The following is a 13,626-nucleotide window of genomic DNA, read 5'->3' as shown; positions in this document are numbered from 1 at the left end:
ACCCAATGATTTGCAGCTTACCCTTTTTTTTAAACAAGCAGTTTGGAAGAGAAGGGAGCAGCATTTTAGCACCATAGTTTAAGAAATACTGAAGAGTTCAAAATGACATAGGCCATTAGAGCCAGGTAACCAAACTGCAGCACCGCTGTGCAGAGAAATCTGGCCTTAGGACTCTCCCCCCTACAAGCCAGAAGGCCCGTTGTGAGATTACATTCTGTGAACCTTTGACATCCTTATGGACTTTGAACATGAAACTGATCAGGACAGGGTCATCCTCTTAGGAAACTGCTGGGATTCAAGGGCAAGCCTTCCTTCTTACAGACATTTCAACTTGTGAATTTTCACTTACCTATAACTAGTGCAGTATAATCATCATTTGAACTGGATATAATGGATTCTATAGAATGAATGTATTTGATCTGCAATAGAACAGAAAAAAATGCAGAAATTTTCAGGAAATGCCTGACACGCTTTTCATGCTTAACTGTGTTTTTTTAAAAGACTTGTATACTCTTATATCCAGACACATTTAGGGCCAAACTCAAAAAGGTACTGGGGCGTTGCTCCACTCAGTGTTGCAATGGCTGACCCTTAAGTGGCCTGCCGCCCCGTGGAATTGACAGCCCTGACCTAGGTGCCTAGGCTCCCCATACAATGGATAGGGAGAATTAGGTACCTAAGAAAGCTGAGTTACGCTATCCAGAAGTGAACTATGAGGAAAGGGCTTTGACCCAGATTCTCACAGGTATTTAGGTGCTTGATGGGCCAGAAGTAGGTACCTCTGTCCACTCATGATTCTCAGCCACGAACCCTCTCTGGAATTACATGTCTAAGCCAGGTCAGCCCTTTCTTGTGAAGGAAGGGGACCTCAAACCTGAATAGTCAATAGCTTAATGGTCGTCTTCTTACCACATGAGCAACGTGCCTCAGGTGGCACATGACCAGGATTCATCACCTTATTTGGTCTGCTGGTTGGATCATCAGTTTCCCTGGCGTGGGCTGGGTACTGATGGGGAGTGAGACATGAACATTGATCCATGCCCTCCAGCTTAACAGTTGGGGCACACAACTATGATGTGGGAGAGCTTGGTTTAAGTCCTTGCTCCAAATTGGGCAGAGAGGGGACTTGAACACCGGGCTCCCACTTTCCAGGTGAGTGTCCTAAACACCCTGGGTGGGAGAGAGAGATTTTCTCTCTTGGCTGTATCAGGCCTTGTGCATGTTGAAAAGCAGGCCTAAGGAATAGTCCCTGCTGATGACAGAGACAGAGGTGACCTCTGCCTAGTTTGAGAATCCTGCTTTGGGGATTCTGGGGCTTTGGCTTGAGCTAGGGCTTTGAGCAGCTTGCTGGCTGTGGGAGAAAGTGACTGTTTAGGTGGCTTTGTGAATGCTGACAAGTGGAAGCTTAGGCACCTATGAGGTAGCACTTGAACAGACATTTTGATGATGTCAGTAGTGCCTAAATGCTAGACTTAGGCACCTAAGCACTTTTGTGAATCTGGGCCACAGGGAATAAGGCATGATGCTGTTATTAACAATAGTGAAAACTGTGTGCTAGTCTCTCAAACACTGCCTGGAAAGTCTGGCATGAAAGGTCCACTCACAAAACACATGAAGGGTTCTGTGGCCTGCTTTGTGTAGGGGGTCGGACTAGATGATCACATTGGTCCCTTCTCACCCTGGAGTCTATGAGACTATGAAGCAGCTGACATGAGAGAGCCCCCTACCCCAGTAATGTTACATATGGTCCTAACTTCAAATTAAAACATCAGCAGCCACGGAGGCCAGACCAATAGATCTCCTACATGACAAACCAGAGTCCTTGTCTTATCAAGCTGGAGTCTCAGTTCTGGTGTTTCATTTCTGAAGTCATCAAAGGCTGGGAGTGCCACAGAAGCAGCATGTGCTACCCACGGGGGAGAACGGGCTTTTTTAGCTCCATGGTGACTCTGGTCAAATAAGGAGCAGTATTGTCGGGCTCCAAAAGGAATTTCCCCCTGATCCTACTCCCATGGCGGGCAGGATATGAACTGGGAAGAAATCTGTGTTGAATTCCCAGCTCTGCCATAACATTTCCTGTTTGACCTGTGGCAAATCACTTAATCGAGAGGTGCCTCAGTTTCCCCAACTTTAAATAATGTGGGGGCACAATACTACTTCCTTTCCATCATGCTTTTTCTGTCTTGTCTATTTAGATTGTAAGGTATTTGGGGCAAGAACTGTCTCTAACTATGTGTAGGTTCACTACCTAGCACACTGGGAACCTGAACTCAGCCGGAGCCTTTGGATGCTACTGTACAAAGAATAATAAAGGGGTGATAGTACTCAAGAGACGAGGAATACTCCACTAAAAAGGGGAGGGTGGCTGGGATGGTGAGGGAAGGAGGAACTCAGCTACTTTGTAATCCTTTCCAAAGTAATATATAGTTTTAGCTATTTAGCAATGATGTATATGGTAACAAATATAATTTCATAGTCAATGCCTTAATAATACTATTGAAATGTACAAATGAAAGGTGTGCTGCAGGAGGCTTGCAAAGAAAACAACAATAAAATGTACAGAGACGTTAGGAAGTAGAATGAAATTTAGGCTCCCAAATAGAGAACACCCCTAACAGTGCAAGTCAAGTTCTCTTACCTTGGTCACCCAATCATTATGGACCTTCCAGCGAATGAAGGTGATATTTCTACTGTCATTAATGTTCTCCATGGAAACACTGGGGATTTCCTCCACAGCTGGACACTTTGTCCAATTCCTATAGTCATGGGAAACTGCTGGTAACTGAGGAAACTGAGTTTGTTTTGTTTTATAAACTGATTATTTTTAATAAAATGATTTGGTTGCCCAGTGCCTCGGACCTTGTTTATTCATTTATATTCCCCACTCTCTTGAATCAGACATTCACTTTGCACAGGTGTTAAAGGAATAACACCACAAGATGTAAGGCAGTTGAACATCAAGCCTCAAGCCTTTGCTAATGAGACTGGAACAAAGAGGATGTCTGAAAATTAGCTCTTACAAGTGAATACTCTGGGCTATTACTCTCGAAGTAGTATCAAGAGGGTAGGAGCCCATTGTGGTGGGTACTGTACAAATATAAAACAAAAATGGGACCATCCAAAAGAGCTAGATTTCTGGAGTATAAATTATAGTATTATAAAATATAATTCTGCTCTCACTTAGCCAGGTGAACATAAAGAGCAACTCCACTGAAATCAATGAAATTATACGGTCATCAAAGTGGTATAAGTGAGACAGAAATTATAAAACCAATTTGTTCTTAATTAAATGGATACTACCAAGTAGCTTAGGCCAAAATTGTAGATTTTTTTGTTAAAAATAATATAAAAATGACTAAATCTGATATTAAATGTAATTATAATGGATTTTTTATTTCAATAATAGAATCCCTTGCTGAGTTTACAGTCTACTCATTCCACCATTGTGTCAATTAGAACATCAGAATCAGGAAGTGGGACTGTTGGAAAACTTCTGAGAGCACTATATATCCCTTCTCCTTCCCCTACACTTCAACATCCAGCCACCCACTTCCAACAACTAGGCTGTACGTTACACCATGAACCTAAGAACAAGACAGAATTCACTTCAGCAGACTGTCACTGGTGCTTCTCAATTGATCAATGAGCTCATTGTTCAGCCACAAGACCCCTCCTCCCACCACTGGCTCTCTCTCCTCTCTGGTCTATAAGCTTTTATAAACAAACATTGTTTATCTCTACAGCCTTTAGAGAATGTAAAGCCCTGTTTTTAAATGATCACTATTTATTATCATAGCCATCAACTGAAGTATTCGTAGGTGCTCAGGTGTTGGCAGCTAGCCAGACACTAGTGATCTAATGAATTAACGAAATCCACCATCTGACAGCTGGATTCCCTAGAGGTATATCTTGTGCATTAGTACATCTGAGACTCAAAGAAAGATCCTTATGGCCCCTGGAAGCACTTCTAGCAACTGAACTGAAAGGTGGCTTCCCCTAGTCCAAGCCACTAGGGCTATGCTAACCTTGCTTGAGCTGGGTATGATTCTCCGCATCATCTTCTGCTGAGATCTAAAGAACTAATTACATACCTCAGTGTTTCTCCCACAGAAGAGATCAAGATGATGTTAACACAGCCCTATGGAACAAAATGCCAACAAGTTAGCACCCATAATAAAGTGACCAAGTAAGAGTTCACATTTCACCTATAACATCATGAATATTTAAAGCACATGTTCAGTTTTAAACTCTTAGTTTAAAAAGACATTTTTGTTTCAAGCATTGAATTGCCAGTCAAAACATTCTTGCTTGTTTTAAACATTTTACTGGATTGTTCCCAACTATGCTTCCCGTTAGTCAACTATTCACATATTAGTCAGCTTCACTATCATAAACAGCAAAGATAATTAAAACAAAAAACAAAAGAAAAAAACCTATTCTGAGGGAGTATGTTTAAGCTATACAGACTAACTTGTTATACTGAACTAACATTTCTTCTACTATTTCTTCTATGCTCCAAAACGTCTGTTAGCCTATAAGGTGCCACAGGATTCTTTGCTATTTCTTCTACTATATTTTAACTAAAGTGAACATTCTGTACAAGTATAATTAACATACCTGCTCATCACCATACAATATTATGCATTCATCTTCCTCTCGAACACTTCATAAAAGGATAAACAGATTTTTACAAGGCATTCAATAATGCAGCCATTCCCAGTATAGTCAAAGATTAATTTATGTAATAAAAATTGTAAGATTAATTACAAGTAATATTGCTTATTTTGTGGAATAAATGAGAACAATACAACCAATATCTGCACTTTTCTCTATAACTGCAGACACAGGATACAATCCTGGCTCCATTGAAATCAGTGGTTAAACTCTCCTTGACTTCAGCAGAGCCAGGTTTTAGCCACAATCTATACCACAAAGAGCTTAAAACTTGATGGCATTGCTGAAACACACAAAAGATACAGGAAAAAATTCACTATTGGCATAATAGGCCCAACTTTAATATTTTTAATGAAGCTGCACCGGCACATGCAGTAAATGTGGCCCCAAATTTTCATCAGGAACAGAATATCCTGTCATCTTTGATTATAATTGATATGAATAGCAGATCATACCTGTAATCTAGGTGTAGAGGCATTGTTTCAAGGCCAGTGATTTGACAGTATGGTTCAAAGTTGGAAAGTTCATATAGACGTATCTCTCTGTCACTAAAACATTCACGAAACACCATGGATTTTACTTAATACAATAGAGTACATGAAATATTGGCTTTTTAATAAACAATAATAATTTTCACTACAATCATACCTTTCGTTAATATTATTAATAACCTTATCTCTATGGAAGAAATATTATATCCATTTTACAGATGGACCAAAGCAAAGAGATGTTAAGTCTGATGTGCTTCTCAGATTGAGGTAAATCAAGAGAAACTTGACTGAACTTTATTTTCACGTATGTAAAATTGGTGTAGGAGAAGAGAATCAGGCTAGAGAGTCAGAGGCAGAACCAGGAATAATGCTAAACAGTCCTAACTGTTCCTTGTTCTAGTCACTACAGGACACTCCCTCTCATGGAGATTTCATGATTAGTCAGACAGATGAGCCCAGTTTCCTTTCATCTGTGTTATCTGCAAGGATCATGTAATAATGAAGAGACTAAGGGCAAGTCTACACTTAGAAGGCTACAGTGGTGCAGCTGCAAAGCTTCATTGAAGACGATATCTATGTGGAAGGTAGGGCTTCTCCCATCGGCATAGATAGATACTCCACACCTCCTTGAGAGGCTATACCTATGTCGACAGGAAAAGCCCTCCCATCGACACAGCACTGTCTACACTGGGAATTAGGTCAGTATAACTCGCTCGGGGGGTGGATTTTCCACCCCCCTGAACGATGCAGTTATACCAACATAAGTTGCTAGTGTAGACCAGCCTAAGATTATATGGGTCTCCTCTCAATGCACTCATACATTTCTAAAAACCTCTCATTAATCCCAATATCCAATCCCTTATAACTCACTTTGATACTGAGAGTAATGCGGGTACATTAACAGATGAATATATCATTCTGTCGAGAAATCACCTGAGCAATTGGAAGTGGTAAAGTACAGTTATTTTAAAAAGAAAATGTTGGTTATAGAGAAGAAAAGAGAGAACAGAAATTCAACTCATTACATCAGTGTTATGCTGCAATAAGATGTTACAAATAGCCTGGCAGAATGTAATGAAAAAGCTCCAAAAGAAAACTATGTGATTGATCTCTGAACACAGCACAAGAGAATATTAGGGAGGAACACTAACAAAAACATAGCTTTTTGTTTAAGAATTGATATTTTAAAGTGTTCTAAAATCTCCATGCACATCCAGATTGCCTCAAGGACACCTTGACCAAAGTACTCCAGATTTGTAACACTAACCCTTCCCTGGATCTTGCTGATTAAAATGTAAGGACCTGTCAGTAGCTGAGCTGTATTTAACACTTCTGAACCTCTGAATTCCAGGTGACTACTGCCTCTTTTCTATCACTTTGGATAAAGTACTTTGATACTTTGCTGTGAATAAAATGGAAGAAATGCAATTTTTTCTTTCAGAGATAATTTTGATCATGAATAGGAGGAGCCAAATTCAGCCCTGGTGCAAGGAAGCACAACTTCTGACTTCAATGGAGCTGTACCTGGGTACACCAAAGCTGAATTTGGCTTAAAAGTATTTTCATTCTTGAGAGCATAGTCTTATTTGCTTCAAAAGAGTCACAAAAGTTGAAGAAGCTGCAAGACTGAAGTTACATCAAAGTTTTGCACTGAGAGAGGGAAACTACACATTTAACTGGTGGCCAGGCATCCTGCTATAATTAACTAAAATTTTACTTCCTGCTTCAAAAACCCTCTATACTGATATTTAAGAGCCAGGCTTTTAAAGATGAGATGAACTTCAGCAGTTACACAGGTGCTCTCATCCTAGGAACATAGGATTTGCCAAATCAGATCCATATATTCATCCATAGACCTGGTATGCTTCACCTGGCAGTGGTTAATACTTGATGCTTCTGAAGACGGCATTAAATCCTTTGAGTGACAACAGATGTATTTTGTAGTGCTATTCTGTATATGGGGAAAAATACTAATCCCAAATTCTACAATTTACCCATTGAGATTGCACATATTCAACATCAATTGTCTAGGGACTCGACTGAGGCCGCTCACTGGTCTTGAGATAGAAAATTAGAATGAATATAAGGTTCACATTTCCAACAAAGGCATGTTCTCCTTTTCTGACCCATTCATCTTTTAAAAGAAAACTTCATCCATCTGTGTTGAAGAGGCTGTATTTTGTTGAAGTCCAAAGTACTGTTCAAATGTGAGTGTTTCATTCATACTCAGAAGTCCAGCAAAGGGTTACTTACCAGGTTCCAATAATCAGTTTATTGTACCGAGACATTAAAGTTGCATCTGAAATCCATTTCAGTTTTCTGTTTAATACTTTGTTTTCATTCTGCAGTCCAAAAGGAAATTGCCAAGAACTTAACGTGAGATGAAAATACATACAAAAACCTAACTGCATAGGTTCAATGTATGGATAAATACAAATATTTGAGTTCTGAAAAATACATAAAGGAAAAATGCTAATTAGAACACGAATTCAGATACAGCATGAGATATTAGAAGTGGGTGAGTGAGGAGGTTCTGTGACCTAAAATGTGCAGGAGGTCAGCCTCTGATCCTGGTGGTCCCTTCTGATCTTGAAATCTATGAGTCTATTAGTTAAATGGGTGACTGTTGTGTGATTATATAGAGCTCAGCTGGCCTATTAAGGAAGGAATCTGCTTCAGGGAACCCTATGCAGTCCTATGTTAGCATTTAACCATTGTGACCACTGGTGCACTTGACAATTGGATACACGTTAGTCTAACAAACTAGAGAAGGCCTGCTAATTTACCCTGGCTTTGCAGTATGATGTGAAGATTAAAAAATCCTGGCTGCGTTGGACTGAGGATGAACCATGGAGCTGTGAATTGTCAGCCTCAGTCTTTAGTGCCAACACCCTGCTGCCAGTTTGTAAACCTGTGGACTGGCAACTCTAGTGTCCCTGCTCAGTCAGCTGCTAGGAAAAGAACTCAGAGAGGTTGTGTCATAAATACACAGGACCCAAACTATAAAAAGTTTTAGGGCTCAAAACCAGCATCTAGAATTGCACTCAGATTTGAACTGGAAGCTACTTTAGTCTCTGGAGCATGGGTATAATACACTCCAGGTGAAAAACACTGCTACATAAATGGGTGCTGTTCAAGCCACTACCCAGTAGAATACATTGTAGTACTTAATGCTACCAAGCTCATTTTGGCAGGTTAATTTACAGAGGGGTAGTGTATCAGTGCAATGGGATATTGGTTGACTATGTGATTGTGCCTGACAGGTAAGGGTTGAAGCTGAGATCTGTATAATTCAGATGTGCATCTAAATAGTGGGAAAGCACTCAGAGCTTTTTAGGTGCCTTTTTTTAATTTTATAAATCTAAATAAATATGGAGGCAGCAAAGACATGGATAACTATCAAAAGGAAAGGCCACAGCTTCCTAACCAAGCAAAATTGGGAGTTTGTGGAGGTTTATTTGGATTTGACCTCAACTTACACTTGGTGAAACACAGATGCCAACACTTCTGCTCCTGCAAATAGCAGCATAATGCCTTTACAGATAACACATCTAACTAACAAGATCTTTTACTGATCCTCATCTGAAAGATTTATTTACTGTGATTTATAATGTTGATATATCATGTATGGGTTGCAGTATTAACACGCCACTGTGAATTGCAAAAATCTACCAACTACATTCCAGAGTTTGACATCAAATCAGCTAATCTAAGAGATTGAACCAATAATCAGTTAATAGGACTTCACTGACAGTAAAAACTAATCTTTCCATTGCTTTAAAATTCTGTGAAACAACTGCTTCCAAATAACAAAAATGAGTTTCTCCTCTCTGACATCAGATATGAGTTCTGAAATTTAAATGTGATATTCTATGTGGAAATACTTAATTTCTAGGGTCAGAGGGTGAAGATTCTGAGGCATCACCAACTAGATTGCCATTTAAAGAAAGCTTTCTTTTTAATAAAAACAAAAAACCCCCCAAAAACTCACAAGTATAAGCCGACTTTTCTTCAATTTTAAGTTTTTGGTCCAGATGGAAACCAGTCCATCCTGCCCAACACCTATGATGTTATTATCCACAGTAGGAGAGATGTGGAGGAGGGGTTCTCTGTGTGGCATCTCTGACACTGTAGGTAGATGGTGAAATATTTGCTTGGTCCTCGGTTGGTACTCTTCCTTCGCATGGCAATACAGTTACATGTGAAAACAAAATCATATTCAATAAAGGTTCACCAGAATATAGATTGTCTGAGATTCCCTTTAAATATATAATTACACACTTACACAAACCTAACACTAAAAACTCGTGAAAGAAGTTCTAATTCAGTTTGTGTTGACGTTAATGGAAGTTTTTCAGAATTAGGTCTAATTTCTTTGTTTTGATACTAATACATAAGGACTCATGCAGCAATTCATAAAATTCATGAAATCTGTTCACTGCACAAGCATGATGCTAGTTAGCTTATTCATTTGTGTTGTCAAAACAATCTCATGAAGACATGAATGCAAATCTTTTGAGAACTCATTTTGAATGTCAAGTTACGGTGACAAACAGGATGGGATGGGGCCCTTCAGAGTCCTCATATGCAGCACTTCATTCAGTTGCAGGAGGTGAATGTTGTGTGATGGGAATTCAGGAAGTGATGCACAGGAGTTGAGCATGTTACTTCCAGTGTCTTTGAAAACTGATACAAAGTCACATGCTGAAGATTTCAAAAAAATTGGCACAATGAAAACTGAAGCCATGAGAAACTTGCCGACTGTCAGTGAACCTTCTAAGTGAGGCCTCTCCAAGGGACAGAAGGTAGGCCACACTTCTTTTCAGTTTTTCAGGGGGCAACTTGATTTCTTCTCTCATCCTGCAATTTGCTTCTTTGTGTCTTGTGGGGGGAGTAAAGGGCAGCTGGTATATTAATGTCCCCCTAAACCCAGAGTGCCACACTTGCTATCTCTTCCATATTTTAGTAAAGGGACCAAAAAGCTCTTTTGACCTTTTAAGTCACCCTTTCCCAGACTACAATGCAGGAATAAGAAATCCATGTTATGTGACAAGGGACAGTTTCTTCAGAATAGGAATTGTTCCTGGAAAATCCACCATTTCCATGAGAATGAGTCCAGACTTCCATCATTTCAAATCCTCTTACAGACCTTAAATGTATTTTACCCCAACCTGGTAAATAAGACAACATGAAACACAATATATCTTGAAGATATTTACCCAAATGTAAGGAAGGTTTAAAGGAAATAAGCAGTCTTTAGAGTACCTTGACTCAAGTTCCAGAGTGAGGAGCCTGGGATCACTACCGCTGGTACGTGATGCGCTGGTTTCCCAGTGAAAATGCTACGTGTTTGTGCTAAGAACATAGATTTATTGATTTATAACTAAAAGAAAAAGCAAGCACCTATGGATGGCGCCTGGCACCACTGGCATCATTTTTAAAGTACATCAATAAACAAAATAAACCACTGGAGCTTACCCCCAAACAGAAAATAAAATAAGTAACCAACTAGAGATATCAATCAGATCTAATCCCCAACACTCTCGTGACACACCCACACTTATTAATAGAGAAGCTCTCTGAGCCAGCATCACAGGGCTGGCCGTGAGGGGAGTCAGATACCCAGCCTATCTGTGACAGGCTCTGCTGAAGGGAATGTGAGCCAACCCAGCTCCACCTCTGCATGGCTAACTGCCTAAGTAGCTGGAAGGCAGTTAATTAAGGAACAGCTGGACCTACTAAAAGGCTTAGGAGAGCTCAGTGGGAAAGGCTTATGAAGCAGAAGCAAGGGGAGTTCCAGAGAGCCTATAGTAGCCAGAAGTGGTACTCCGAAGGCAGAGGGAGAAGGAATTCTGGTGCTCTCCAGTCAGGCAGGCCTGGGAAAGACCCTATCCCAGCAGAAGGCAGGCTGTAATAGCACTTCTGGAAGTGGAGAAATCTGAGACCTTAGAGCAGAAGAAGCTGCTGCTGGAACCCAGAGACTTTTGTTTAGGGACTTTTACATTTTATCTGAGCATTGAGGCCAGGACCTTTAAATCCTTGTACAAGTGCTTCTTTCAGACGGGCTTTTATTAAAGGAAGAGCTACTACTGTCAAGTAAAGTGTTCTCCTTCTTCTTGATCAGTCTGTTAAAGTGATCTCACTGAGGGGGAAATTGAGACAGGCTTTAGCAGAGACATACTCTGCTGAAAGGAGGTGCTCAAGAAGTGATGGTGCCCCATTTACAACCACTGATGCTAGCATTTAACAAATCTTGGCTCACTAGAGATGTTCCAGAGAACTGGAAAAAAGCTAAATGTTGTACAAATATTTGTAAAAGGGTAAATGGGAATGACATGGGTAACTATAGGCTGGTTAGCCTGACATTGATCCAAGGTAAAATCAAGGGAAAAGCTGCCAGGGGATGGAATAATTAAAGAATGGCCATGTAGCTAATACCAGTCAACATGGTATTATGGAAAATAGGTCTTGTCAAACAAACTTGATACTTTTTTTATGGTCTTAACTATGTTCATGTAGTCTTAGAGTATGTCTACACTATGTGATTATTCTGATTTTACAGAAACCGATTTTTTAAAACAGATCGTATGAAGTCGAGTGCACGCGGCCACACTAAGCACATTAATTTGGTGGTGTGCATCCATGTACCGAGGCTAGCGTCGATTTCCGGAGCGTTGCACTGTGGGTACCTATCCCATAGTTCCTGCAGTCCTCTCCGCCCATTGGAATTCTGGGTTGAGATCACAATGCATGATGGAGCAAAAACAGTGTCGCGGGCGATTCTGGGTAAATGTCACTCAATCCTTCCTCCGTGAAAGCAACGGCAGACAATTATTTCGCGCCCTTTTCTCTGGATTGCCCAGGCAGACGCCATAGCATGGTAACCATGGAGCCCATTTAGCCTTTTTTCACTGTCACCATATGTGTACTGGATGCTGCTGACAGAAGCGGTACTGCAGTGCTACACAGCAGCATTCATTTGCCTTTGCAAGGTAGCAGAGATGGTTACCAGCCCTATTGCACCGTCTGCTGCTGTCATGGGTGCTCCTGGCTGGCCTCGCTGAGGTCGGCTGGGGGTGCATGGACAAAAATCGGAATGACTTTCCAGGTCATTCCCTTCTTTATGTTTTGTCTAAAAATAGAGTCAGTCCTGCCTAGAATATGGGGCAAGTCTACTATAGAACCAGAGAGCACAGCCGCTCCGGGTCAGAGCCCCAGATATCCCGCAGAAATGATGAGATGCATGCCATTCTAGGGCGTGCCCCTGCAACAACCCCACCCATTGCTTCCCTCCTCCCACACCCCTCCTGGGCTACCGTGGCAGTTATCCCCCCATTTGTACGATGAAGTAATAAAGAATGCAGGAATAAGAAATACTGACTTTTTAGTGAGATAAAATGCTCCTCCAGCTGCTATGATATTCCAGGCAGGACATCACCATTACGCATTAAAAGGTGGAGGGGAGAGGAGCAAGGCCTCTCACTGCTATGATAGTCCAGAATCTCCATTAGACATGAAAGGGGGGGCGGGGGGAGAGGAGCTCAGCCTCCAGCTGCTATGATGAGGACGGTTACCAGCCCTATTGCACCATCTGCCAGGACTGAATCTCCAAGACACAAAGCTTAAAGAAGGGAATGATTGGGAGTCATTCCCATTTTTGCCCAGGCGCCCCCGGCCGACCTCGCCGAGGCCAGCCAGGAGCACTCAAGAGGATGATGACAAGGACGGGTATCAGTCATATTATATTGTACCGTACCGTCTGCCACCGGGGAGGGGAGGGGAGAGGATGCTGCTGTTTACCGCTACTGCACCCCGTCTACCAGCAGCATCCAGTAGACACACGGTGACATTGAAAAGAGGCGAGAAACGATTTTTTTCCCTTTGGGGGGGAAAAAGAGGGGGGTAAATTGACGACATATTCCCTGAACCACTGGCAACAATATTTTTGACCCTTCAGGCATTGGGAGTTCAGCCAAGAATGCAAATACTTTTCAGAGACTGCAGGAACTGTGGGATAGCTCGAGTCCTCAGTCCCCCCTCCCTCCCTCCATGAGCATCCATTTGATTCTTTGGCTTTCCATTACGCTTGTCACACAGCACTGTGTTGAGTCCCTGCTGTGGCCTCTGTTTATCATAGCCTGGAGATTTTTTCAAATGCTTTGGCATTTCATCTTCTGGAATGGAGCTCTGATAGAACAGATTTGTCTCCCCATACAGCGATCAGATCCAGTATCTCCCGTATGGTCCATGCTGGAGCTCTTTCTGAATTTGGGACTGCATGGCCACCCGTGCTGATCAGCGCTCCACGCTGGGAAAACAAGAAATGAAACTCAAAAGTTCGCAGGGCTTTTCCTGTCTACCTGGCCAGTGCATCCGAGTTCAGAACACTTTCCAGAGCGGTCACAATGGTGCACTGTGGGATACTGCCCGGAGGCCAATACCGTCAAATTGCGGCCACACT

General features: G+C 41.5%; 1 protein-coding gene across 4 annotated transcripts in view; it reads right to left on the bottom strand.

Moving 5' to 3' along the window:
• The window catches only part of LOC115652284 (WD repeat-containing protein 64-like), an 80,170-nt gene that overhangs the window by 48,024 nt on the left and 18,520 nt on the right, over nucleotides 1-13,626 (bottom strand). For 2 of the 4 annotated variants that reach the window (XM_030564125.1, XM_030564126.1), the window contains exons 3-9: nucleotides 9,157-9,342; nucleotides 7,419-7,612; nucleotides 5,130-5,222; nucleotides 4,618-4,663; nucleotides 4,092-4,138; nucleotides 2,639-2,756; nucleotides 350-419 (exon numbers count right to left, since the gene is read on the bottom strand). In XM_030564125.1, coding sequence (XP_030419985.1) covers nucleotides 350-419; nucleotides 2,639-2,756; nucleotides 4,092-4,138; nucleotides 4,618-4,663; nucleotides 5,130-5,222; nucleotides 7,419-7,612; nucleotides 9,157-9,342 — 754 coding nt within the window. Of the gene's footprint in view, nucleotides 1-349; nucleotides 420-2,638; nucleotides 2,757-4,091; nucleotides 4,139-4,617; nucleotides 4,664-5,129; nucleotides 5,223-7,418; nucleotides 7,613-9,156; nucleotides 9,343-10,430; nucleotides 10,521-13,626 lie in introns of all 4 variants that reach the window. The other 2 variants (XM_030564128.1, XM_030564129.1) reach the window with 2 other exon arrangements.

Source organism: Gopherus evgoodei, chromosome 5 (genome assembly GCF_007399415.2).
Source record: "Gopherus evgoodei ecotype Sinaloan lineage chromosome 5, rGopEvg1_v1.p, whole genome shotgun sequence".
Lineage (NCBI taxonomy): Eukaryota > Metazoa > Chordata > Testudines > Testudinidae > Gopherus > Gopherus evgoodei.
The sequence above is the reverse complement of the archived record's forward strand: the minus strand, read 5'-3'. Positions and strand labels throughout refer to the sequence as shown.